At 36.1% G+C, this 24,554-nt stretch overlaps 4 protein-coding genes across 4 annotated transcripts; 1 reads left to right on the top strand and 3 right to left on the bottom strand.

Moving 5' to 3' along the window:
- Nucleotides 1-1,425: 1,425 nt before the first annotated feature.
- On the bottom strand, nucleotides 1,426-3,721 carry LOC120129072 (pentatricopeptide repeat-containing protein At2g16880-like). Its single transcript, XM_039146671.1, is given in 2 exon segments — nucleotides 1,426-3,365; nucleotides 3,368-3,721. Coding segments are annotated over 2 exon segments (2,289 nt in total). The 3' UTR covers nucleotides 1,426-1,430.
- Nucleotides 3,722-6,440: 2,719 nt separating this feature from the next.
- LOC120129107 (protein SHORT HYPOCOTYL IN WHITE LIGHT 1-like) lies at nucleotides 6,441-8,124 on the bottom strand. Its single transcript, XM_039146702.1, has 4 exons — nucleotides 7,929-8,124; nucleotides 7,636-7,836; nucleotides 7,220-7,285; nucleotides 6,441-6,725 (listed from the first exon to the last, which is right to left on the bottom strand). Exons 1-4 carry the CDS (start codon nucleotides 8,070-8,072, stop codon nucleotides 6,582-6,584), a joined length of 555 nt encoding a protein of 184 aa, XP_039002633.1. The 5' UTR covers nucleotides 8,073-8,124; the 3' UTR covers nucleotides 6,441-6,581.
- An 868-nt stretch (nucleotides 8,125-8,992) lies between these two features.
- Nucleotides 8,993-10,103, bottom strand: LOC120129113 (serine/threonine-protein phosphatase PP2A-1 catalytic subunit-like). Its single transcript, XM_039146705.1, has 4 exons — nucleotides 10,084-10,103; nucleotides 9,928-10,005; nucleotides 9,438-9,629; nucleotides 8,993-9,350 (listed from the first exon to the last, which is right to left on the bottom strand). Exons 2-4 carry the CDS (start codon nucleotides 9,934-9,936, stop codon nucleotides 9,177-9,179), a joined length of 375 nt encoding a protein of 124 aa, XP_039002636.1. The 5' UTR covers nucleotides 9,937-10,005; nucleotides 10,084-10,103; the 3' UTR covers nucleotides 8,993-9,176.
- Nucleotides 10,104-22,298: 12,195 nt separating this feature from the next.
- On the top strand, nucleotides 22,299-23,213 carry LOC120129115 (probable uridine nucleosidase 2). Its single transcript, XM_039146706.1, has 4 exons — nucleotides 22,299-22,443; nucleotides 22,518-22,653; nucleotides 22,961-23,123; nucleotides 23,162-23,213. The coding sequence occupies exons 1-3, from the start codon at nucleotides 22,335-22,337 to the stop codon at nucleotides 23,064-23,066; spliced, it is 351 nt and encodes a 116-aa protein (XP_039002637.1). The 5' UTR covers nucleotides 22,299-22,334; the 3' UTR covers nucleotides 23,067-23,123; nucleotides 23,162-23,213.
- The last annotated feature ends 1,341 nt before the right edge of the window (nucleotides 23,214-24,554 follow it).

Genomic DNA, 24,554 nt, shown 5'->3' with positions numbered 1-24,554 from the left:
CCATTACATCTTCTAGAATTACAGGATGACATAACCAAGATCCACAGTGCTATTTTTCAGATAGTTTAAGATAACTAGATTCATATAGCAAACGGGCAACAAGTATCATTACAATTACTCAGCTATTACCTCTTTTTCTTTTGATGATCGTATCATATTGTTTTGGTATGTTTGAACACTAGTTCCTAGGTTCTTAGGACTCCCCAATGGTGATGGACAACGTTAATGTAATGTTCTTTTATTAACAACAGAAGAGTTATCCCATAAAATCACAGCCAATTACAATTTAAGCATCATTTTTTTTTTGGATAATTTAAAATTTTATTACCCAAATAGCAAATTGCTACAGTAACAGAATACAAAATCAGTAACTGAAATACTGGAATACAGGGAGCAACCTACTTACAAAGAAAATCAAAGATCACATATATCCCAATTCCTTACAAGAGTAATATTAGCATTGTCATTTCTATTAAAGTTCCTATTCCTTAAGTGTAGCCTGACTATATCCCTTATGGTTTGAAACAGTTCTTGAGCATTCTTAGACCGGCTTTGAAACAGTCTCTTGTTTCTTTCATCCCACAGAAAATAGATAGTAGCGTTGAGAGCTATCTTCAAAATTGAAGTGAGCAGAGATTTTCCTTTCCAAGAAGTTGCCCATGCACAAAAAGAATTCCATGTACTTGGAAAAAACTGAATGCCAGAAATAGAGAAAACAGATTTCCAGATGAAATCTGCCATAGAACATTGAAGGAATAGGTGGTCCCTTGTTTCAGTATGTTTGTCACAAAAAACACATTTGCAGTCGTTAATCAGTCCCATACGGTGAAGTCTTTCCTTTGTAGGAAGTCTATCAAGCATAGCCATCCAAGAGATTAAAAGTACATACTTATATGACTGCCTTTTACATCTATGTGGAATATTTCCATTCAATTTGACTTCAGAAACTTCAAACAATGAAAGCAGCGCTCGGCAATAGAAAATTATGAGGCAAGGCAAACAACTAAAGTGCCAGTCAGTAAAATCATTCACAAAATAAACATATATGTACCAAATGATGACCAGGTATTTGTTAACGTTGGTAATTTCTTCGACCATGCAAAAGGGACGAAAACCAAGCAATTTCTAGGAATTTTCTCATTTATAACCAATTGAAGAGAAAAATAATTTACCTGAGGTTCTATCAGCTAAATCCAAGTCAAAAGCATGGTGATAATGTTGGCCCATGAACACTGCTTACTACGGGACAGCTTCAGATTGCGTTTACGCCTAATTGAAAGTGATTCTGTCAAAGCAATGCAGGCAGACTTATTCAAAGTATCTTCATCCATGGCCAAGTGAAGAAAGAGTAACTCTCCTATCAGCTCAATCTAAGTCAAACACAAAGTGATAACATTTGCCTGTTGAACACTTCCAGGAAATATTGACTTCTATGGGACAGCTTTTGATAAGCGTTTTCGCCTCTTGATAAGTCCTTCCATTAAAACAATATAGGCAGACTTATTTAAAGTAATTCCCTTGTTATTTGACGCTTCAAAAATGCGCATAGCATCCTTATATCTCCCCTGATTGCACAGTTCAATGATCTGCTCTGAGCAAGCATTGGAATCTGAATCATATACCTCGGTCATCTCACTTGTCTTGACATTCTGTTCCTTTATCTGTAGGGACGGTTGTTGAAAATTTTCCACTTCAACCATTTTTGACATGAATTCCTCTGCTTCATTCGTCCTCCCTACACTTGTGAGAGCACCAAGAATAGCACTATATGTATAGTGATCAGGGTTTAGATTCCTTTCTTTCATTTCTGAGACGAGATGAAATGCATCCTCCAATTTTCCTTCCTTGCATAGGCCCGATATCATTGTGTTATGAGTAACTATGTCAATTATTTTTCCTTCCGAAATCCAAGTATTGAAGAGCTTCAGAGCTTTTTCCAGCATACCCTCACTGCAAAGACCAGAAAGCAGAATATTACAAGCAAAGACATCTGGTTTGAGTGACTTTTCAACCATTTTGTTATGTAACTCAAATGCTTTCTCGACTTTTCCCTCCTTGCAGTACACATGTATAATAGTATTGTAAGTAGTTGAGTCAGGGACTAAACCACTCCGAAGTAACTCATTATACTTGCATATTGCTTGCTCAGTTTCTCCCAATTCGCAAAGCCCCCCAATAATGGTGTTGTAAGTTATGATACTAGGAACAATTTCCTTCTTCTTCATCTCGCTCCAAAGCTTCAATGCTTTGTCTGCCGTACCATCCTTCAAGTATCCTGCTAACAAAGTACCATAGCTCACCTCATCAAGCAAATATCCTCTGTTGCTAGCACTTGTCAGTAACTCAGATGCCTCCTTAAGCTTTCTCTCCTTGCATAGAGTATGAAGAATTGTGTTAAGTGTAATAGTATCCATCTTAAAACCTTTCCTCTCCATCATCTCCATCATCTCAAAGGCTTCACCCAATTTCCCAGCCTTACAATATCCATTAATCAAAGTATTGTAGGTAACCTTATCCGGCAGAATCCCACTTTCCTCCATCACTCTAACTTTTTCACTTGCTTCATCCATCTTTCCTTCTTTGCAGTACCATTTAACCAAAATATTGTTAGTAACTGCATTCATCTTCACCCCTTTATCCCTCATTTCCTCAACCAATCTAAACCCCTCCGAACTACCCCCACATTTAAAATATCCATTAATCAATGTATTATACGTAACAACATCCGGTAAAACGTTCAAGTTCTCCATCTCATCCCTCAACTTAACCGCCTCCTCAATTCTCTCTTCTCCACACAACCCATTAATCAACATATTATAAGTCCAAACATCAGGCAAAACATCATTTTTCACCATCATGTCAATAACTTTCCTTGCTTCTTTCAACCACCCTACCTTACAATATCCCGAAACAACTATATTGAATGTATTCCTATTTGGAATCAACCCTTTTTCTTTCATATCTTGCAACAAATCCCCAGCTTCCTTTAACCTTCGTTTCTTACAGAAAAATCCAAGAATTGTATTATAAGAAACATTATCAGGAAAACAACCAAATTCCTTCATTTTCCCAATAAAGGAAATTGCCTCGTTAAATTTACCTTCTAGACAACACCCTAAAATCATAATATTGAAAGTAGTTGTTTGGGGAATAACACCAAGCTTAATAGAATCATAAAAGACTTGCTTACCTAACTGGATCGAATGTAAAGATGGGAATTTTATTAACCCGTTGATAAGAGTATTGCAAGTAAGCAAGTTGGGTTTCTTTTTAAGCCTTTTCATGACACTAAAGAGCTCAAAACCTAAATGAGGTTTCCCTGATTGGACATAGCTGGATACTGAGATTTCAAGGAGGGGTTTGATTTAGAAAGAGAGGGGTTGTGAATGAGGGAGTTGAAGAGGGTATTTTGGGAATCAGAGGAAAGGAAGGAGAGGAGAAGGGATTTAGATTCAGAGAATTTGTGGTGGGAAAGGAGGGGAGGAAGAAGGGAAAGAAGGAAAGAAGCTGAAGAAGAAAGACAAGGGAAGAGGGAAAGGGAGAGTTTGTGGAGGTAAAGGAGGATGGAAGGGTTGGAGGAAAGGGAGGGAGAGGAAATCAGGGATTGGAGAATGTTTGGAGTTAGTAGAGGAGTGAAAGGAGTTAAGGAATCTATTGGGTTTTTTGAGGTTTGTATGATTTTGGTTAAGGCCTTTAGCAATTCTGACTCTGTTTGATTCATTTTCTGCCTTTTGCTTTTGGTTTCTATCTGTTTCTCAAGCAGCTTTTTTAATATTTAGCAACGGCGGAAACCTGAAATTCAACCTGAGATTGAAAAGAAAAGTTGTCCTTTGGTTAGATACATAAACACAACAAAATGAAGAATCTGTTGAGGACACAGCTATGGATATACTTTTATTTTTGCACTATTTTGTTCCAATAGTTTACCACAAATTTAATTGTTTCAAAGCCATGCAAATACATCTTTTCAACACAATCCAGTTCACGTTTAGACATCCATTCAATCACATCAAAAATAAGGAGAGAGAAAGTTGAATTCAATGCTACTCCTAGAGTTAAAACTTTAACCCAAAATTTTCATCCAATAGAGGTATGATGGAGCTTAGTGCCGCAAAAAAACTCAAAGGTTTTGCTCGGTATGAAGGATGAAAATGAGAAAGGATGGAAAATTTGTAAATCAAATGGATAAGATTCAAAGTAAGAAAGTTATTATGAATCTTAATCATTTGATTAACAAAGTTTCCATCCTTCCTCATTTCCATCATTCATACCAACGCCAAAAATCCTTGAACACTTATAATAAAGCTAATTATAAAAATATACTCACAGCTCATAAGAGACTGAATTAAACATGCCCAACCAATCAAATTCATATTCATATTGAAATCGTGAGAATACAAGATATGCATAGTTGTTGGTGACTGACCTTGCCTTCCAAAGGCAAAGGACGGCTAGGGACTTTGGAAAACAATGTGAGGAATGGGCGCCTAAAAGAACTAGTATTCAGAAGGGGGAGCATTCGTTTTCATTCAGTTGAGTGTGTGAGTATTTCTTTTCAATTCAAAAAAAAGAACCCAGTAAAATTACTAAATTGTATACATTTTTAGTTTATTATACACGCAATTCTTAATGATAACAAACTATATTTTATTAGCAAATAAACATAAATTCGTAACTAACCCCCCCCCCCATAAATTTCACATCCAACAATCGACTATTAGAAAGATTCTTGATTTTAAGCAGAATAATATAAGGAAACCAAAAAGAGGAAAATATCGAGGGGAAGAGAATCAAACCTTATGAAACGAGGTGATGCAAGCCAAAATAGAGAAAGGTGAAAACCCAGAAATCCTGTTTAGTTTTTGGCTAGTTGAGTTGAGGCGAACATCTTTGCGAGTCAAAGAAAGCTAATGGCAAATGCTGTTCAGAGTTCAGACTCGAGACTCGAGACTCGGAGTGAAATTTCTGAGCGAAAGAGGGAAAAAAACCTAAACAAAACTCGATAAATAAATAAGGGTTAATTGTAATAGGCATCCCCAATTTATGGTTTATGTTTCAAATTGATCTTTAAACTTCAAAATGTTCTAATTACATTTTGAAAATGTTAACATTACATCAATCAATTACTTCATCAATATAATTGAACGTTAAAGTTTAACTTAAATTTAATGTTGAATATAAGTAAATTATTTAAATTGAAATATAAATAAGGGTAAATCACGCGTTTAGTACCTAAACTATCAATTTTGGTCTGTTTTAGTACTTAACCTTTCAATTTTTTTCAAAGCAATACCTAAAGTTTAATTATTTTTCATTTTTAGTACCCGCAGATAAAAACTTTAGTTTTTGTTTCATTTAAGTAGTCCATTCAAAATTTAACGTTAAAATTTGAAAGTTTAGGTACTAAAATAGACCAAAACTGATAGTTTATGTACTAAACATGTTATATTTTTAACGATAATGTACTAAAATAAAATAAAAACTAAATTTTAGGTATGATTTTGATTTTTTTTAAGTTTAAGTACTAAAACAAATCAAAACTGATAATTTATACACTAAATGCATAGTTTACCCTATAAATAAACATATAAAAAGATGTTCAATTTAAAGGTTACTTCATCTCATTGGCTGAAAAAAAATCTGACTTAAAAAATGAACAACTTAGAATGATTATACATAATAGTTTAAGAACTTATTTTGATAAAAAAATAATTTAGGAGGTTAAAGTTAAAAAAATACATAATTTAGGGTTTTATTTTTACTTTAAGGCCTTTTATGAATAAAATATTATAAATGTATATAAAACTTTTAGTTAGATAAATTTTAGTAACTTTTAGGTGAACTTTATTATGTCTGTACATCTTTATTGAATTTATGTAATTTTCATATCTTCTCGTTAGTTATATTCACTAAATATTATAATTTTCTATACACTTATATGTTAATAATTTATTTACATAGATTGTAACATGTTTGTATATGCGTGCCATAATCAAGCTATTTTTGTGATGAATTATGTTTAACATAGTTTGACATAATTATTCAACAGTGTTATCCCTTGAATGGAGTAATTCCAGACATCATTCAACAGTATCGATCAGTGCTTGGTTGATTTCATTCGGCATTCGAGTACGGTGAACATACGCTTCATGCTACCGGTTTAACATTCCGTTCACAAGTGACGACGGAACAGAGTCACGGTACATCACCCCGAGTGGAGATGTGTACAGACACCGGTTCATAAAGAACCAGACAAGCTAGAAAAACTCGAGAAACAATCTGCAATCACTCCTAGCTGTTGCCAAAGATGTACAAAATGCATCATATTAAACCATAGAGAACCAATCTTCCTTTCTCAACATGGGCCATAGAGCTACCATTGATGTCTAAAAGAATGCTCAACTCAGTACCTAACAGCTCCACCATTGTTTTACGCCATATGATAAATTATTCAATAGTGGTAGTGTAAAAAAGTGTACACGGTTGTCATATTTGCATTTTCCTAGTCTAATGTACAAGAGGAAATAGCAGCACATCTGTATAAAAAAACTTCCAAAACCTATCTTTAGCCAATGATGAGGTTATATTATTGGCTGTGAAGCGCCAAATGAACCCTCACCTTGGTTAAAACTGTTGCTAATCGGTTGAAAATACGACACAGCAGCCCAAATCACGCGAAGGAGCATTATTACAACAAATACAGTGCCTCCAAGAGTGCAAACCACCTGTTATCATATAGTTCATATCATTTAGGATTTTGGCAATTATTTTCATTATCTAAGTAAGGGGAAGATGATTTATGAAGAACCATACAGAAGGCGGCTTCAATCTGCAGCAATAGGAGCTTAATCCAACTCTCTCATAATGGTTCGGTTTGATTTAGGCCAGCTTATTATATCATGTAAGGTAGCATACAAGATATAGATTTAAGATAATGAAAATCTATTGCTGTATCCATGTGTTAGTCGAAGCTTAAACATCATATTAGGCTATTAGCAGCATCAACCTACACCTATGTAACAGACTCTTTGTTTTTCTTAAAATACCCGTGTTCTACACTTGTGCACAACATATGGATACGAAGATGTGGCCTCCAAGGATTCTCCAAATACATGAAAAACTTCTAAAAAAAAACTAACTATACCCGTGTCAGATACATATTCGTATACGAGTAACACAGACCGATATCTTAACCATATACAGAATTAGGAACTGATACCTCAAGAAGTGATTTGAGAATGGAAAGTGCAGCCAATAAGAGCACTCCATCAACTGCAAAGGACACCTGATTTTTCCGAGGTCGAGATCCGAAACACAGAGAAACCAACAATAGGAATCAATGTTGGCACTAACAAGCAAATAAAATGAGCCTCAGAGCTAACAGTTTTGCTATTTACACAGAAACACAACATTAACACTTCAAGTATGACCATGATGTCCGTATATATATACATATTCAACTAGATGTCCGAGTATATATCGATACTCACTTAATCCCCATTAGCAGTAATTACACTTGCAAAGAGAGTGTAAATTGAACATATAGAGTAACAATAAATACCAACACATAGGTTAATTCATAGCATCAAGACACTATTCAAAGACAAAGAGCAAGAAGAAATTTGAGTAATTTACCAGTTGGGGCGATATTCCAGCAGGTAAGATAGAGCAAGAAGCCTTCTTGGCACGCTTCGAGACTTTCCTGAACACGATCTGCAAGAATCTCATCAATAAATCAATGCTGCTCTCTGTTTCATCGTCGTCGCTCTCTTCAACCAAATCGCGGAAGAAAGGTTCGTCGACCGCCTCGGCTTCCTCGTAACCCGAACCATCATACTGAAATTTAAAAGAAGCAAAAATTCAGTAACAAATCGGTGATTTAGCAAAATTGAAGAAAAGGGGTTTCGAAATTCGATTAAGAGAGCGACCTGGCTACGGAAAATGGGGAATATTGGGGATTTGAGGCTGAACGATTTGTGAGGGAAGGGAAGCGTTGTGGGTTGGGACATTGAGTGGGGAAGCTTGGCTGTAGGACTGAGATGGCTGCATGATAAGGCTATCGCCATCGCCATTTGTGAGAAAACATAAACAGTTCTTGGAGCTGAAAGGAGGACATACAAGAGATGATAAAGGTTTAGGGTAAACTACAATATTTTGATCACTAATTTAAAAATATTATTGTTTAATCACTTATGTTTTGGTATGGCTATTTCATCTCGATCCGATGGATTCCAACCCGACCTGATCCATTTAGGTCAGTTTTTTATTTTGAAAATTTAGATTCGGGCCGGTTTGAGGTTTTTAAGGGATAAATCAGGTTATATTCAGGGTTATGATAAAAAAATCACTCGATATAATATTATAATTATCTTTTACATATTTAAAAATTATTACAATAATATATATTTTATATTATTTTTTCAAGAAAATTTTTATTTTACCTAATGAAAATGAATATATAAATTTGGTTGAATCAGGTAAAGTTTTGACTAGAAAAATTGAATCGAATTTCAGATTAAATAGAGCCCTCATAAACCCCAATTGAGTCAAGTGCAGGCAAATGAATTTAATTTTTGGGACAAGTTCAAGTGGGCCAAAATCTCAACACGATAATCTCTACTTATGTTTATCAATTTATTTGATAACGTAACCCCTTAAAAATAATTAACTTTTAATTTAACATCTAAAGTTTAAATAAAATATCAAATTGACCTTAAATTTTTGCTTTATTTATGTCAAATTCCTAAAAAAAAAGATTTCTAAAACCTACGGATGATATTACATTGAACTGATTGATAGACATGTTCAGTATCGCAAATTGCATACCGGAACTGATCGGTGTGATGGATTCGTTATGCCTCTGGGAGATCTTCATACAACAAGGAAATATCAGAAGGGAGTTTAGCTTTCTTTTTCCCAGATGCAGTAGAAACAACTAGTTGAAATTAGATGAAAAAGCGTGAAAATTGATGCAAACTGTGAGAAATATACAAATACAAAAAGGTCATTCGAGCCTTTATCAGTGCAGCAGCTGCACAAACTCCAAACATCAAAGAATGAACTGAAGATGAACCAAAACTTTGTATAAAAGCTTCTAGCTTTAGCAGACATACATCAGTAAACGGAAGCTAAAAAGTAGGAACAACTAGCATATGTTATCATATCATATAATATAATTACAAGAAATAATCGGGATTCTTGCGTGTGGTGTCGGGCTCGATTTGCCAGGGTGCTGGATCAAACTGAAGAAACCTCTGGTCCATATTCTCCCCAACCTCTAAAATTGCAGCCATGATCCCACACTGATAACAATAATTCGGAGAGCTGAAGACGGTAACCACGTTCTTGTCCTGAAGGGAAGCACATAATAAGGAATCAATTATACTTGTATGACAGTAAAACATGTTAGAAAATATGTCTTGAATTGGTTCCCACACCTGACACCAGCTGTATCCTTCCATCACAAGCTGATGGGCTCGTGAAATCAGAGTGAGACCATTGGTATGGTTGAACTGTTCAGTAATATCTTGTCCGAATGTATAACCGGCACCACGTGGAGATATACCCCAACCACATCGCTCATCAGGATCAGACCACAAAAGATCACACATTGGTCCTTCATGGGGAACCTACCATGAATAGACCCACAGAATGCAGGATTATAAAAACAAGAGAGCCAGATAATGATGAACATCGTAAAGTTTCGAAAATAATGCACCAAAGATTCGAGGCAACTTAATCACAAATTTCAGTGGCACCATAGACCCCAACAGAAACTTGTTGGCCATTTTCTCAAGTCTCAACTATCCTACCATTCATAATCTAACAAGTCTTCATAATTCGAAGTATATGGCAAATTACCAGTACACCACTTGAACATGGATCAAGATGACCAACGAAAGCTGAGAGTATCACTCGTATACATACCTCCTGCATACGGTCCAAGTCTCAAATATTGTCTAATGTTTCCAAAGATGGTGACAGTCCTCCATGCAAACAAAAGATCTGTGATGTCAAAATGCTATGCTTTTCAGAAGCTATCATGACAATAACTTAAACAGTCTGGTAAAGTTGAAGTCAGAACTGACTCTCAATAAGAGCTGAGTGGTAAATAATCAAACAGGTCTGTAAATGCTTCCACATATTGGCATTTCCATATTTTCTCAAGCAATCATCATAAAAACCATACCTGACAAGGAGGGGAAATAAAACTTTAAAAACAATAATGTGGCAACCCATATACCACCTCATCATACAATGCAATGTGAGAAGTTCTAAACACCAATAAACAAACTCCCAAGATTTTCAAAGTTCTCTTTATAAATTAAATGGCAATGAGATTTCCCTTTTCATTAGTTGCTTTATGTTTGTAACTACTGAAAAATGTCAAATTTGACATCCTTATCTCTAGTATCTTTGTATTGCTTCAGGCATGGCATGGAATCCACAGGCCTTTCGAAGGTATTTTTTGGAAGGGAGTATTGATTCAAAACACAGGGGAAGTTGGTAAATTAAAGAGTGAACCCATATAAACAAAACAGGGAACAGAGTTTGGAAATTTTACTAGTAGAAATAATGAAGGCCTTACATGGTAACTGCAGTTTTTACCAATGATTAAGCTTTGTAACACCTTTCCTATCTAGTAACTTAATCATTCGGTCGACAATTTCTTTTTACATTTAAACCTTTTCACCCTTTCAAGCAAAGCTTAAATGTTGTTTTCTTTGTTCCTGTATCTGATATAACATCATTAAAAGAAAGGAGGAAATCTAGTGGAAAGATCTTACACTTGAGTTATCTGTCGGCTCTCGTGATTTCCTCTTAGAATTGTGATTCTCTCTCTATAACGGACTTTCAAGGCCACTAAGAGTGTGACAGTCTCGACTGAGTAGTATCCACGATCTGCCCAAATACAACAAAGGTTGAACATCTCACTAGTCAGTCCATTCAAATTATAAAATTTTCAACCAGCTACAATTTTTCTTTTGAGATAGGAAACACTATTAAATGAACTCATTCCTATCCATATCTCACACACTCAACCATCTAAAAGCTTAGACTAGACTCTACAATTTAATTCATATAATAATTGACAAACATTGTTAGCAGAATGAGGGAAGAAGCAAGTCTTACTGCCATGCCATGCTGGCAATAGCTATTAAGAAGCTGTTAGGAAGTTGTTGAGCTGTTAGGAGTGGTTATTCTGTTATAGTGCGGTTATGAGTTGTGTGTGTTGTATATAAACACCAGCCTTGCGTTGTAATCAGTGTGAATTACTTCAATAATATTTGTTGCCTTTACCACCTCTCCAATATGGTATCATTCTCCATTGATATTGGGATTTCGAGATTGTCTTCTGCTGCCTGAACTGGTTTTGATGGAGTCCATCATGGGCTCGAAATCATTTACAAATAAAAAGGTAAATGTAGTCCTAGATAAGATGAACTTTCTCCTTTGGAAGCAGCAGATCCTGCTCACCGTCAGAAGTCATCAGCTGGAGCGGTTACTTACAAGAGCAACAACGACTTCGCCGGAGACAGTGGTCGATGATGATGGCACGGTTCGTATCAACAACAATTATGAAGATTTTGTAGCTCAAGACAGTGCTTTGGCCTCATGGTTATTTTCCACAATCAGCCCACATCTTCTCCCTCAATTTATAGGCGCTAAAATAGTAGCAGCTGTGTGGAACACTGTCCTACATTTCTTTGCCAATCGCTCAACAACGGCAGTTATGAGCCTTCACTACAAATTTCAATCCTTAAATGCGAGCTTACCTTATGCGTGTAAAGGAGGTATGTGATGCCCTAGCTTCTTGTGGCAACACAGTTCCTCAAGTTGAACATATTGCTAGCATTTTGAAAGGACTCCCTAGAGAGTACCAGCCGTTCATGGCGTTCATCACATCAAAGAGGGACACCATGTCGTTAGACAACATCTCTACTATGCTAATTGATGCAGAAACTCAATTAGCTAGTTTCGATGATCAGCTTGAAATGTTGCCTATGGCTGCAAATGTTGCACAAGGTGAAGTAAGAAATAATTCAATGGTGCACAATAGTTCTAATCAAAGGACTGATTACTCGTATAACTCTCGATCCAGTGGTAGAAGTCGTGGCAGGTCCAGGGTTCAGTGCCAACTGTGTGGAAAGATTGGCATCTGGTTGATCGATGTTGGCACAAATATGATAAAGATTTCTCTTGTGTTCCCTCTGTTCAGCAAGGCCAATATTCATCTGAATACAAAGCTACACTTTTTTCTGGCAGTTTTACAGTGTCACCTGATGATGAAGGATGTGAGTGTTGTGCAAAGAAAAGGAATGCTTCAGGTGTAGGTAATCAACCACAAGCCCATACTGCTGTTGTGTAATCTGAACGCTGGGTGGTTGATACAGGAGCTACACACCATGTTACTGCAGATGCTAATAAAGTGCTAAACTCCTCTGAGTATCGAGGTCCAGGTAAGCTTTTAATTGGACATGGAATGCCCCTTGATGTTGCCTTGATTGGCCATGCTCAAGTCAATACTTCTTCACGTGTACTTTTCTTGAATAGCTTGCTGCAAGTGCCACAAATAACAAAGAACCTACTCTCGGTTTCGAAGTTTGCTAGGGACAACAATGTTTTCATTGAATTTCATGCCAATCGATGTTGCGTTCGAGACTAGGATACTGGACAAATGCTACTTGAAAGAGATGAAATTGATGGCTTATATTTATTTGCAATGAATAACGAACCATTACAAGTTCATGTGGCACAAACAAATGCCGAGTTGGAATCAACCCCACTAGATGAGCTATGGCACAAGCGACTTGGCCATCCAGCAGCTAAAATTCTATCAAGAATAGCTTCTGAACTAAGTTTTCAAGTTCATTCTCATGTAAATAAAGAATGTGTGGCATGTCATTTAGGCAAAAGCCACAAATTACCTTTTAGTAATTAAAATACAATGGTAGCCTCCTCGTTTGAACTTGTATACTCTGACTTATGGGGACCCCCACACGTGTCTTCAAATGGATTTAAGTTTTACATTTCCTTTGTGGACGCATACACACGTCACACATAGATATATCTCTTGAAACATAAAGGTGAAGCATACCTAGCATTCCAATTGTTTCAGAAATTTATAGCCAATCAATTCGACAGCACCATCAAAGTACTACAAATAGACTGGGGTGGTGAGTTTCGCAGTTTCTCGCCCTTACTAGCTCGAGAAGGCATTGTGCACAGACTCACTTATCCACACACCTCTGAGCAAAACGGTGTAGTTGAGAGAAAACACCGTCACATTGTCGAGATGGCATTAGTGCTATTAGCTCAAGCCTCTATATCAATAAAGTGTTGGTCATATGCAATATATCTAATTAATCGATTGCCTACCAAAGTCCTAAAAAATGCTTCACCATTTGAAAAGCTCTTTGGAAAAAAACCTTACTACACTATGATGAAGGTTTTTGGTTGCCAGTGCTTTTCTCATTTGAGGATGTTTTAAAAACACAAACTGTCCTTTAGGTCACAAGTGTGCACTTACCTTGGAGTTAGCCCTCAGTACAAGGGATTCCAATGCTTGGCAACTGATGGACGAGTATATATTTCTCATCATGTTGTGTTTAACGAGTCTATATTTCTATTTGCAGGGAAAAGCAGTTGTGATCACTTGAGTTCAACAGCCAACTCCATGTCTTACACTCAATCTCTGCGAGTTGTTACACCAGTCAGAAACTCACGTGCTCAAGTTGTTACACCAGTCAAAAACTCACGTGCTCAGTCTCCACATCATCTGCCTAATACAACTACAATACATGAAGAATATGATGGTGCAGTGGTTCCCAATGAAGTCGAAATGGACAACAGTGTATCTCAACAAATCCCTGTAGACACATTTCCACATGTTTCTTCTGATGCTCAGCCAGAAGAAACTGCTTCAGTTGAAGATGTAGATGTGGATACAGATGCTGACAGTATATCAGGTGATGGCATACAAGGTGATATTTCTGAACCAGTTATTAATATCCCTGAATCCTCTATTGTTCTTGTACCATCTGAACCTGCTGATAATACACTTCAAACTCGTATTCATCATATGATGACACGCAGTCATTGTGGCATCTTCAAACCTAAAGTATATTCAACTAGCTTGGATGATGAGGTCCCAACTACAATTCGTACTGCTTTTCAATCACCTCACTGGGCTGAAGTAGTACACGATGAATACAATACTCTACTCAACAATGGCACGTGGACTTTAGTTAAGCTTCCCAAGGATAAGATGGATGTGGGATGTAAATGGCTCTTTTATGTCAAGCACAACCCTGATGGATCAATAAACAGGTATAAAGTACGCCTGGTAGCCAAATGATTCTCACAGATTCCAGGCCAGGACTTCAAGGACACCTTTTGTCCTGTAGTCTGTTTTTCAACATTCAACACAATACTAGCCATAGCAGTCTCCAGTGGGTGGAAACTTAGGCATGTTGATATCAACAATACCTTTCTCAATAGAGAGTTAAGTGAGGAGGTGTACATGCAACAACCCCCTGGATTTGAGAAAAATGATGAACTTGGTCAACCACTTGTGTGCAAGCTGGAGAAGACACTTTATGGTCTTCGATAAACACCTCGCAATTGGCACTCGAAACTTAAAGACAACGTACTGCATATGAGATTTGTAGTCTATCGAGCAGACTCATCCTTATTTGTACAATATGCACATGACAACTATGTATATGCCCTTGTATATGTAGATGATATAGTGATGACAGGCCAAGATTCTAATGTTATACAAAATGTTGTCTCGATATTGTATGATCGATTTTCATTAAAGGACTTTGGGGAGCTAAGCTTCTTTTTGGGGATTGAGGTCAAACGTCTTAACAACTCAATCATACTAAGTCAAAGAAAATATGTTATAGTATTACTCAAAAAAACTGGAATGGGGAATGCAGCAAGTTGTGCTACACCTATGATGTCTCCTAAACTCTCTCATGAGGAGGGCAAACTAGTTCAGATTGCCAGCAAATACAGAAGTATAGTTGACTCACTTTTGTACATATGCCATACTAGGCCTTATATCTCATTCAGTGTGGGACATGTTGCTCAACATATGCATACACTAAGGGAGACTCACTTTGTTGCAGTAAAGCGAGTACTGCGTTATCTATCATCAACACTTAATTTTGGACTTTTATTTTCAGTAACTGGTCATGGATCAGACATAACAGCCTTTGCTGATGCATATTGGGGAGCCAACATTGATGACATGTGTTCCATCAATGGTTACGGGGTGTTTCTTAGCAAGTCCCTTATTACTTGGTGCTAAAAAAACAAAGAACGTTCTCCCGATCAACAATGGAGGTTGAATACAAGAGTGTAGCAGACACAACTGCTGACATAACATGGATTCAAGCTCTTATATCCGACCTTGGCATTCATCAAAACCATAAACCAATTGTCTGCTGCGATAACACCAGTGCAGTGGCCATGAGCGCAAACCCAGTTTGCCATGCTCAATCTAAACATGTCGGCCTTGATGTCCACTTTATGTTCGAGAAAGTTACAGTAGACCAACTAACAGTTAACTATGTTCCAGTAATGCATCAAATAGCCGATGGATTCACTAAACCATTGGCACGAGCTGCATTTGAAGAATTTCGATCCAAGATATGTGTTCATCAAGTTTATTTTGGAGGATGAGAAGAAGTATGAAGAATGTTAGCAAAATGAGGGAATAAGCAAGTCTTACTGCCATGCCATGCTGGCAATAGCTGTTAAGAAGCTGTTAGGAAGTTGTTGAGCTGTTAGGAGTGGTTATTCTGTTATAGTGCGGTTATGAGCTGTGTGTGTTGTATATAAACACCAGACTTGCATTGTAATCAGTGTGAATTACTTCAATAATATTTGATGCCTTTACCACCTCTCCAATAAACATAATCAGAGATGGATCGAGGGGCAGTCTCCTAAAAATTTAAATCTCATATAATTTAGGAATTTTCTTTATATTTTTCATTGATAATTTGTTTTCGTCCCTTAAATTTTATAAATTCCCCAGAATAAAATCTTATGTCCATCACCGCACATAGCTAATATTGCTATTCATGACAACATCCCTTGATAATATTGACACATGTCCTAACTTAGCCCCACAAGAATTTTATTATCACAGATTTGAGAAAATATAACTCCTATCCCTTAGAGAGGTAAAGACCTAAAAGAGTACGCTTATCCACAATTTAGATGAAGCTCGGCACGCACAAACACTATTTCCATTTCACACCCCAAGATTAGCAGCAGTTTAAGGATCCAAGGAGAGGCACTGAACAGTGAATTTGCAGTAAACTCAAGAGCATGAATATAGAACATATATGTATAGAACCAATGGATTTGATACAATTTGAGCACAATAACCATCCAATCTATCAACATTTGAAGAATCGAGGTAACCAATGCCTCTTTTTTTTACCAAAGCTATAAAAGATTTGATACAAATCTGATTCTGTAAAATTCTTTAATTAATCCACAAAATTTCACATAAAAAACATGAATATGGTAAAATTAACTCAAATGTCTAGCTTAACTTAATAGTTAGGTGTCTTGCATTTCATTTAAGAGGATTAGGTTCAATTTCTGCTAAGAGAAATAATAATGTCTTTTATTTTACACTTGTAGTTTGTGACATGTGACACTATTAATTGGATTAATAATATTAATTAAAAATTCTGACGGAGAAACAAAAAATTGATCTAAAAATTAAAAGAATAAAAAATTGATATGTCATACCACATCAGCTTTGTCATTAATGATTCTAAAAATAAATAAAGTTTAGGTACTAAAATAAAATTAAAATGATAGTGTAAGTATTAAACGTATAATTTTCCTTTTTAATATTTATTTAATAAGGACAATTTGATTAATAGTATGTTTCGGTATGTCACTTTAATGATATGTTGTGATGTGCGTCGTGTATCGTAGACTTATCTATATATCTTTGTTTATGTGGTAGACATTTAGTTGAAATTCTTAATATTTATACTGGACAAGGCCAAAATAAAAGTATAAAAAAATATATAGAAAGAACATGTTCGATTTCTCTATACATATATGTGAATACCTTATATTTCTAGTTTCTGGGACTTCTTTCTGTTGAAAATCAATTCAAAGTTCACGGTTGCTGCTTTGGTCAAATTTGGAAATTCATGGCTGCTATTTTGGTTCAAATTGGGCGGCTAAAATGGTTGAAAATTAGCAAGGTACAATTGTAATTTTATGGTATTTACAAGATTAGTCCTTAAGCTTCAACTATAAATACCCTAGCTCATTTAGCTTCAAAACCATCCCAAAACATTCTAGCTTTCTTCCAATACTAGAGAAAATTTAGAGAGTTTCTTGAGAGTTGTTTTCTCATTTTTATCAAGAGTGAATTATCATTGTTTTCTCCTTGGTAGATCGAGAGAAGTTGTAATTCCTATTTTCTCATAGTGAAATTCTTCTACCATTTCCTGTGGTTTTTACCCTATATTATTTAGGGTTTTTCCACGTAAATTTTGTGTCTCTTTTATCTTCATTTTTATTTTCTCAAATTATTAGTTGCGATTTTGCTCTATCCGATAACCGTCTTCCGCAACGATTGGTATCAGAGCCAGATTATAATGTGTAATATTTGTTTATTGTCTTTGTGGTTTCCACCAAAAGGTGGATCCTCCAACATAAGAAAGTAAGAAGTTATTACCCATTCTTTGAAGGTTCCAGATAACTATTCACGCTAGTGAAATAGTGGGAGCTATCCGTAAAAGAAGTTATGGTAACGAAATTTGATATTGAAAAATTAAATGGAGAAATTTCTCATTGTGGAAATTGAAGATGAAAGTCATCCTGAGGAAAGACGGATGTCTAACAGCTATCAATGAAAGGCCGGTAGATTTTACAGATGACAACAAATGGATCGAAATGGACGGGAATGTTATGGCAAACTTTCATCTAGCATTAGCAGATGAAGTATTGTCAAGAATCGAGGAGAAGAAGACAGCTAAGGAGATATGTGATCATCTCACCAAATTGTACGAGGCCACATCGTTGCACAATAAAATTTTCTTTAAGAGAAAATTGTACACTCTCCGGATGCCAGAATCTACTTCAGTGATGGAGCACTTAAACACGTTGAACACTTTATTTTCTCAGCTTACATCCTTAAGATGTACAATAGGAGAACAAGAACGTGCTGAACTTCTACTTCAAATTCTACCTAATTCGTATGGTCAACTCATCATCAACTTGACAAACAGTAATGTCACCAGTCTAGTATTCGATGACGTTGCAGATGCTGTTCTACAAGAAGAAAATCGGCGCAAGAACAAGGAAGACAGACAAGTAAATCTGCAACAAGCAGAAACATTAACAATGATGAGAGAGAGATCAACGGAATGTGGCCAAAGCAGCAGTCATAAACATGGTAGATCGAAGTTGAGGAGCAAGAAGAATTTAAAGTACTATAACTATGGAAAGAAGGGTCACTTGAAGAAGGATTATTGGAGTCTAAATAAAAAACTCTAATCCACAAGGCAATACCGCAAACACTTCATATGATGGAGATGCTCTATGATGTGAAGCGTTAACCACCGTGGAAGGCAGAAAACGATTTGCAGATATATGGTTCATTGATTCAGGAGCAACATATCACATGACCTCAAGAAAAGAATGGTTCCATCATTATGAACATGTCTCAGGAGGATCTGTGTATAGTTGCAATGATCATGCCTTAGAGATCGTTGGTGTGGGAACCATCAAATTGAAGATGTATGATGGAACAATTAAAGTTGTTCGAGATGTGCGGCACGTGAAAGGCCTGAAGAAAAATTTATTATCCTACGGATTGTTGGATAATAATGCAAGCAAGATTGAAACACGGAAAGGAATCATGAAGGTGTTCTGTGGATCGCTTATGATCATGAAAGGTGAAAATATAACAACAAACTTATACATGCTGAAGGGAGAGACTTTGCTAGAAGCAGAAGCCTCTGTTGCCTTATGTAGTTTAGATTCTGCAATGCTATGGCATCAGAAACTTGGAGCATGTCAGAACAAGGAATGAAAAATCCTTGTGGAGCAAAAGCTACTTCCAGGCTTAACAAATGTATCACTTCCTTTGTGTGAGCATTGCATAATAAGTAAGCAGCACCGGTTGAAATTCAACACATAAAATTCTAGAGGCAAAGGTGTTCTTGAATTGGTTCACTCTGACGTATGGCAAGCACCAGTTACATCCCTAGGCGGAGCAAAATACTTTGTCTCATTTATTGATGACTACTCTAGGAGATGTTGGGTGTACCCTATTAAGAAGAAGTCAGATGTGTTTTTAACTTTCAAAAACTTCAAAGCGCGGGTGAAACTTGATTCTGGAAATAAGATCAAGTGTTTCAGAATAAATAATGGAGGAGAATACACAAGTGAAGAATTTGATGACTTTTGCAGGAAAGAAGGCATCAAAAGACAGTTCACAGTGGCGAACACTCCTCAACAAAATGGAGTGGCAAAGCGGATGAACAGAACCTTGTTAGAAAGAACAAGAGTAATGTTGAGGGATCCATGCCTAGAAAAATCATTATGGGCAGAAGTAGTCAATACCGCCTGTTATTTGGTGAATCGAGCTCCATCAACTGCAATAGAGCTAAAGACACCAATGGAGATGTGGACTGAAAAACCAGCTAATTATTCAAACCTCCATGTATTTGAAAGTATTGTGTACGTGATGTACAACTCCCAAGAAATCTCAAAGTTGGATCCAAAATCCAGGAAATGCAAATTCTTAGGGTATGTTGATGGAGTCAAGGGGTATCGCTTGTGGGATCCACTGCCTGCAAAGTGATCATCAGCAGGGATGTTATCTTTGTAGAAGATAAAATACAAAGAAAAGAAGACGATGATAGCGCTGAAAAGTCAGAGACTACACAGATACATATGGACAAGGAGGTTGAACAATGAGATTCTTCTGAAGCAGAACCAACACATGATAAACAAGAACCAGAGAGTTCTGAAGCTCCAACAACTCGTCAATCAGATCGTGTGAGAAGACGTCCCAATTGGCACTCAGTTTATGTTATAGAAGGTAATATTGCATACTGCCTTTTAACAGAGGATGGTGAGCCATCAACACACCGGGAGGCAATAAACAGCTCAGATGCTTCACTGTGGATGATGGCGATGCAAGAAGAAATTGAAGCCCTTCATAAAAATAATACATGGGACCTTGTGCCACTACCACAAGGAAGAAAGCCAATTGGTAATAAATGGGTCTTCAAAATCAAGCGAAATGGTGACGATCAAGTAGAGAGGTATCGTGCAAGATTGGTGGTCAAAGGATATGCTAAAAAAGAAGGTATTGATTTCAATGAAATATTTTCTCCTGTGGTTCGACTAGCAACAGTTCGAGTACTCTTGGCAATGTGTGCTACATTGAACTTACATCTAGAGCAGCTAGATGTTAAAACAACTTTTCTTCATGGAAATCTTGAAGAAGAGATTTACATGCTCCAGCTTGAAGGTTTTGAAGAAAATAAAAGAAGAATTTGGTTTGCAGGTTGAACAAATCTCTGTACGGTCTAAAGCAGGTGCCGAGGTGTTGGTATAAGAGATTTGATTCCTTCATTATGTGCCTTGGATACAACAGACTTAATGTAGACCCTTGTGCTTATTTCAAGAGGTCTGGTGATAACGATTTTGTTATTTTGTTGTTGTATGTGGATGACATGTTGGTTGTAGGACCGAACAAAGATCATATTGAAGAATTGAAGGTACAATTGGCTAGGGAATTTGAAATGAAGGACTTGGGATCAGCAAACAAGATTCTAGGGATGCAAATTCACCGAGATAGAAATAATAGGAAGATTTGGCTTTCACAAAAGAATTACTTGAAGAAGATCTTGTCACAATTCAACATGCAAGATTGTAAGCCAATTTTTACCCCTCTTCCTATTAACTTCAAATTATCCTCCAGTATGAGTCCTAACAGTGAAGAAGAGATGATGAAGATGTCTCGAGTATCGTATGCATCAGCAGTGGGAAGTTTAATGTTCGCTATGATATGCACAAGACCAGACATTGCACAAGCACTAGGAGTGGTTAGTCGGTACATGGCAAATTCAGGCAAAGAGCATTGGAATACAGTAAAGAGGATCTTGAAATATATCAAAGGGATCTCAAATGTTGCATTATGTTTCGGAGGATCAAACTTACTAATCAATGGGTATGTAGATTCTGACTATGCAGGGGATTTGGATAAAATCAAATCTACTACAGGATATGTGTTCAAAGTTGCTGGTGGAGCTGTAAGCTGGGTTTCAAAATTGCAGTCAGTTGTGGCTACGTCCACAACAGAAGCAGAATATGTAGCAGCTGCACAAGCCAGTAAAGAAGCAATTTGGTTGAAGATGTTATTGGAAGAGCTTGGGCACAATCAAAAGTATGCCTCTCTGTTTTGTGATAGTCAAAGCGCCTTGCATTTAGCAAGGAATCCAGCATTTCATTCAAGGACAAAGCACATACGAGTTCAATACCATTTCATTCGTGAAAAGGTAGAAGAAGGAACGATAGATATGCAGAAGATCCATACCAAATACAACATAGCAGATTTCATGACGAAGGCGATCAATACCGATAAATTTACTTGGTATCGATCCTCTTGTGGCATGTCAGAGATGTAAGCAACATGAAGGTACAAGGTAGAAAGAATGGTGTGAAGATATGATTTGTTCCAATCAAATCTTCAAGTGGGAGATTGTTGAAAATCAATTCAAAGTTCACGGCTGCTGCTTTGGTCAAATTTGGAAATTCATGGCTGCTATTTTGGTTCAAATTGGGCAGCTAAAATGGTTGAAAACTAGCAAGGTACAATTTCAATTTTAGTCATTGTAATTTTAGGGTATTTACAATATTAGTCCTTAAGCTTCAACTATAAATACCCTAGCTCATTTAGCTTTAAAACCATCCCAAAGCATTCTAGCTTTCTTCCAATACTAGAGAAAATTTAGATATTTTCTTGAGAGTTGTTTTCTCATTTTTATCAAGAGAGAATTATCATTGTTTTCTCCTTGGTAGATCGAGAGAAGTTGTAATTCCTATTTTCTCATAGTAAAATTCTTCTACCGTTGCCCGTGGTTTTTACCCTATATTATTTAGGGGTTTTCCACGTAAATTTTGTGTCTCTTTTATCTTCATTTTTATTTTATCAAATTATTAGTTGCGATTTTGCTCTATCCGAAAGCCGTCTTCCGCAACACTTTCCTTCATTTTCTAATCTTGCTTTTCAGTTGTCATCAGTTTTTATCAAATTTGACATATTTTAGATGCTGATTGGGACAAATTGGCTAGCTCAACTGGAACCTTTGCTCAGTACTTGTGCAAAAATACTAGGAGTGTACTTCAATTATCATCAAGAAGCATACAGCACAAAAGGTTTGCCCGCTGGTAATGGTTAAGGGAATTTAGCAGAATCGCAACCTTTTAATTTATTCACTACCGTTCTGCAGGTGTGTACCTTCATGATCCAACGGCCATGCTTGCAGCCATTAATCCTTCACTTCTCACTTACACGGAGGGTGCCGTCCGAGTTCAAAGAAACGGCATCACACGAGGACTAACACTATTATACAACAAGCAGAAAAGGTTAGATATTGTGTATGTATGTGTATATTATCAAAAGAATTGGAACCTGAGGAGACTAACTGAGCTTCATGTGATCTGGTTTGATTTTTTTGTTCTGCAATATGCTTCTGGATGAAGTTATACAAAGTGAACAGAATCGAGCTTATATGAAACCTTTGTTCTGTGCATTAATCTTCGTACAGAATGAATGCTCGTGTTTGTCCTGGATTCTAGATAAATAGATTGAATGTATAGAACATGCACTTATAGCCTTCAAATTCTGTGTTGATGTACGACGTTTCCTTATAGAGTGGATACAGTTAACCAGGTTTGCTGAGATCACGGAGTGGACGGATCAACCCTCGGTGAAGGTGGCGGTCGCAGTCGATGCACCTGCTGTTCTCAAACTGGTTATGGAGAGGTTGATGGACTGATGATGAGAATGGTTGTGTTGTGTATCACTTTGGATAAAATTGTTTAGCCCCAAGCCGTATAACCTTTGTCTAATTTGTTATGTTATGGAATGTGTGCTGCATCTAGCTGTTATTGCATTAAAAAGGAGGTAACAATTAATCAAACACTATTTGCTTATCATTAAATAATCACTCCTTGCTATGTAGCACACGATAGTTCTTGGCATGCAGCCTCTTGGTTGTTCAAAGTGGAGTTAGAAAAATAACTGAGACCCTTAAAAATTTCTAAAAAAATTAATGTGATCCTCAAACTATTTTTGCTCTTAATATGATCTTCAAACTTCGAAAAAAAAAACCTAATATGATCCTTTAACCAACGGTTTCCGTTGTTACCTGTCAGGATGTTGATATGGTAGTTCACGATGCTAAAGTGACGGTTCAATGACACGACTGTATGATAACAAAATATTTTGATTCTCTAAACCATTAAGCCAAAAATATACACTTGAACATGTGATTTTATGTTAGAGGGTAAATTTGAACTTATAATATTTTAGGGAGCGAAAATGAACTTATAAAATTTTAGGAAATAAAAACAGATTTTTAATAAAAATATATAAAAAATTAAATATATAATAATTTTAAATTTTAAGGGACCGCTCCGCCTCACCTATACCCATCTTTGGTTAAATGGTAGAAAGATCTCAACCGTTTAATTAGGAGATTCACTCTAAGTCTCTAACCTTCGATGAAGTATCGATACTACTATGCTATCTATAATATCTCATTTACTTACATTGGCAACATATTTATACTAGTCATAACTACCACAAAGATTTATTTAATAACAAAGATTACAACTATATGAAATAATTGATGAAAATAAAATATTTTAATGATCTTTTAATCAAAGTATTTATTTAAAGTCAAAGATTGTTGAAAAAATTACTGTTAAGATGGCAATTTTTAAAAGACTAACTAAATTATTATTAATTTTTATTAATATAGTTGATCGAAATTTTTTAATCAATATAAAATGAATTCATACACATCTTGCAGATGTCGTTATTCAAATCTGAGACTTTTAGGGAAAACAATACTCACTTTAACTACTGATGTCGTTTGATTGATTCTTAAAATATTATTATTAAATGAGTTGATTGCATTACATGTCCTCAAAGTATGACCCTCATTTTAAATTGGCCCCTAAAATTTTTAATATTCTAATTTATTCCCTAAAATATAACTATTATTCTAAATTACTCAAACTTTTGAAACAATTCAATTTCATCCCCAAACTATAATCTTCATTTTAAATTAGTCCCCAAACTTTTTTAATATTCCAATTTCATCCCAAACTATATGTATATACTAATCACATCTATTGTTAATAAAACCGTTAGGCCAAGTTATACTATTATATGTTTGGGAAAAAAACAAAATTTAGTTTAAACCATGGTTGAAACTAATTACATATTTGGATTAATTTGGGGATGACATTGAAATGTT

This window comes from Hibiscus syriacus, unplaced genomic scaffold, assembly GCF_006381635.1.
Source record: "Hibiscus syriacus cultivar Baekdansim isolate YM2019G1 unplaced genomic scaffold, ASM638163v2 tig00110483_pilon, whole genome shotgun sequence".
Taxonomy (NCBI): domain Eukaryota; kingdom Viridiplantae; phylum Streptophyta; class Magnoliopsida; order Malvales; family Malvaceae; genus Hibiscus; species Hibiscus syriacus.
The sequence above is the reverse complement of the archived record's forward strand: the minus strand, read 5'-3'. Positions and strand labels throughout refer to the sequence as shown.

Coding starts and splice junctions, on each gene's coding strand:
- LOC120129107 (XM_039146702.1), bottom strand. CDS start 8,072: ATGGCGATGGCGATAGCCTTATCATGCAGCCATCTCAGTCCTACAGCC. Junction 7,837..7,928: donor TCCCCATTTTCCGTAGCCAG/GTCGCTCTCTTA, acceptor TTTAAATTTCAG/TATGATGGTTCGGGTTACGA. Junction 7,286..7,635: donor CTGGAATATCGCCCCAACTG/GTAAATTACTCA, acceptor CGGAAAAATCAG/GTGTCCTTTGCAGTTGATGG.
- LOC120129113 (XM_039146705.1), bottom strand. Junction 9,351..9,437: donor AAGGATACAGCTGGTGTCAG/GTGTGGGAACCA, acceptor GCTTCCCTTCAG/GACAAGAACGTGGTTACCGT.
- LOC120129115 (XM_039146706.1), top strand. CDS start 22,335: ATGCTGATTGGGACAAATTGGCTAGCTCAACTGGAACCTTTGCTCAGT. Junction 22,444..22,517: donor AGAAGCATACAGCACAAAAG/GTTTGCCCGCTG, acceptor ACCGTTCTGCAG/GTGTGTACCTTCATGATCCA. Junction 22,654..22,960: donor TTATACAACAAGCAGAAAAG/GTTAGATATTGT, acceptor ACAGTTAACCAG/GTTTGCTGAGATCACGGAGT.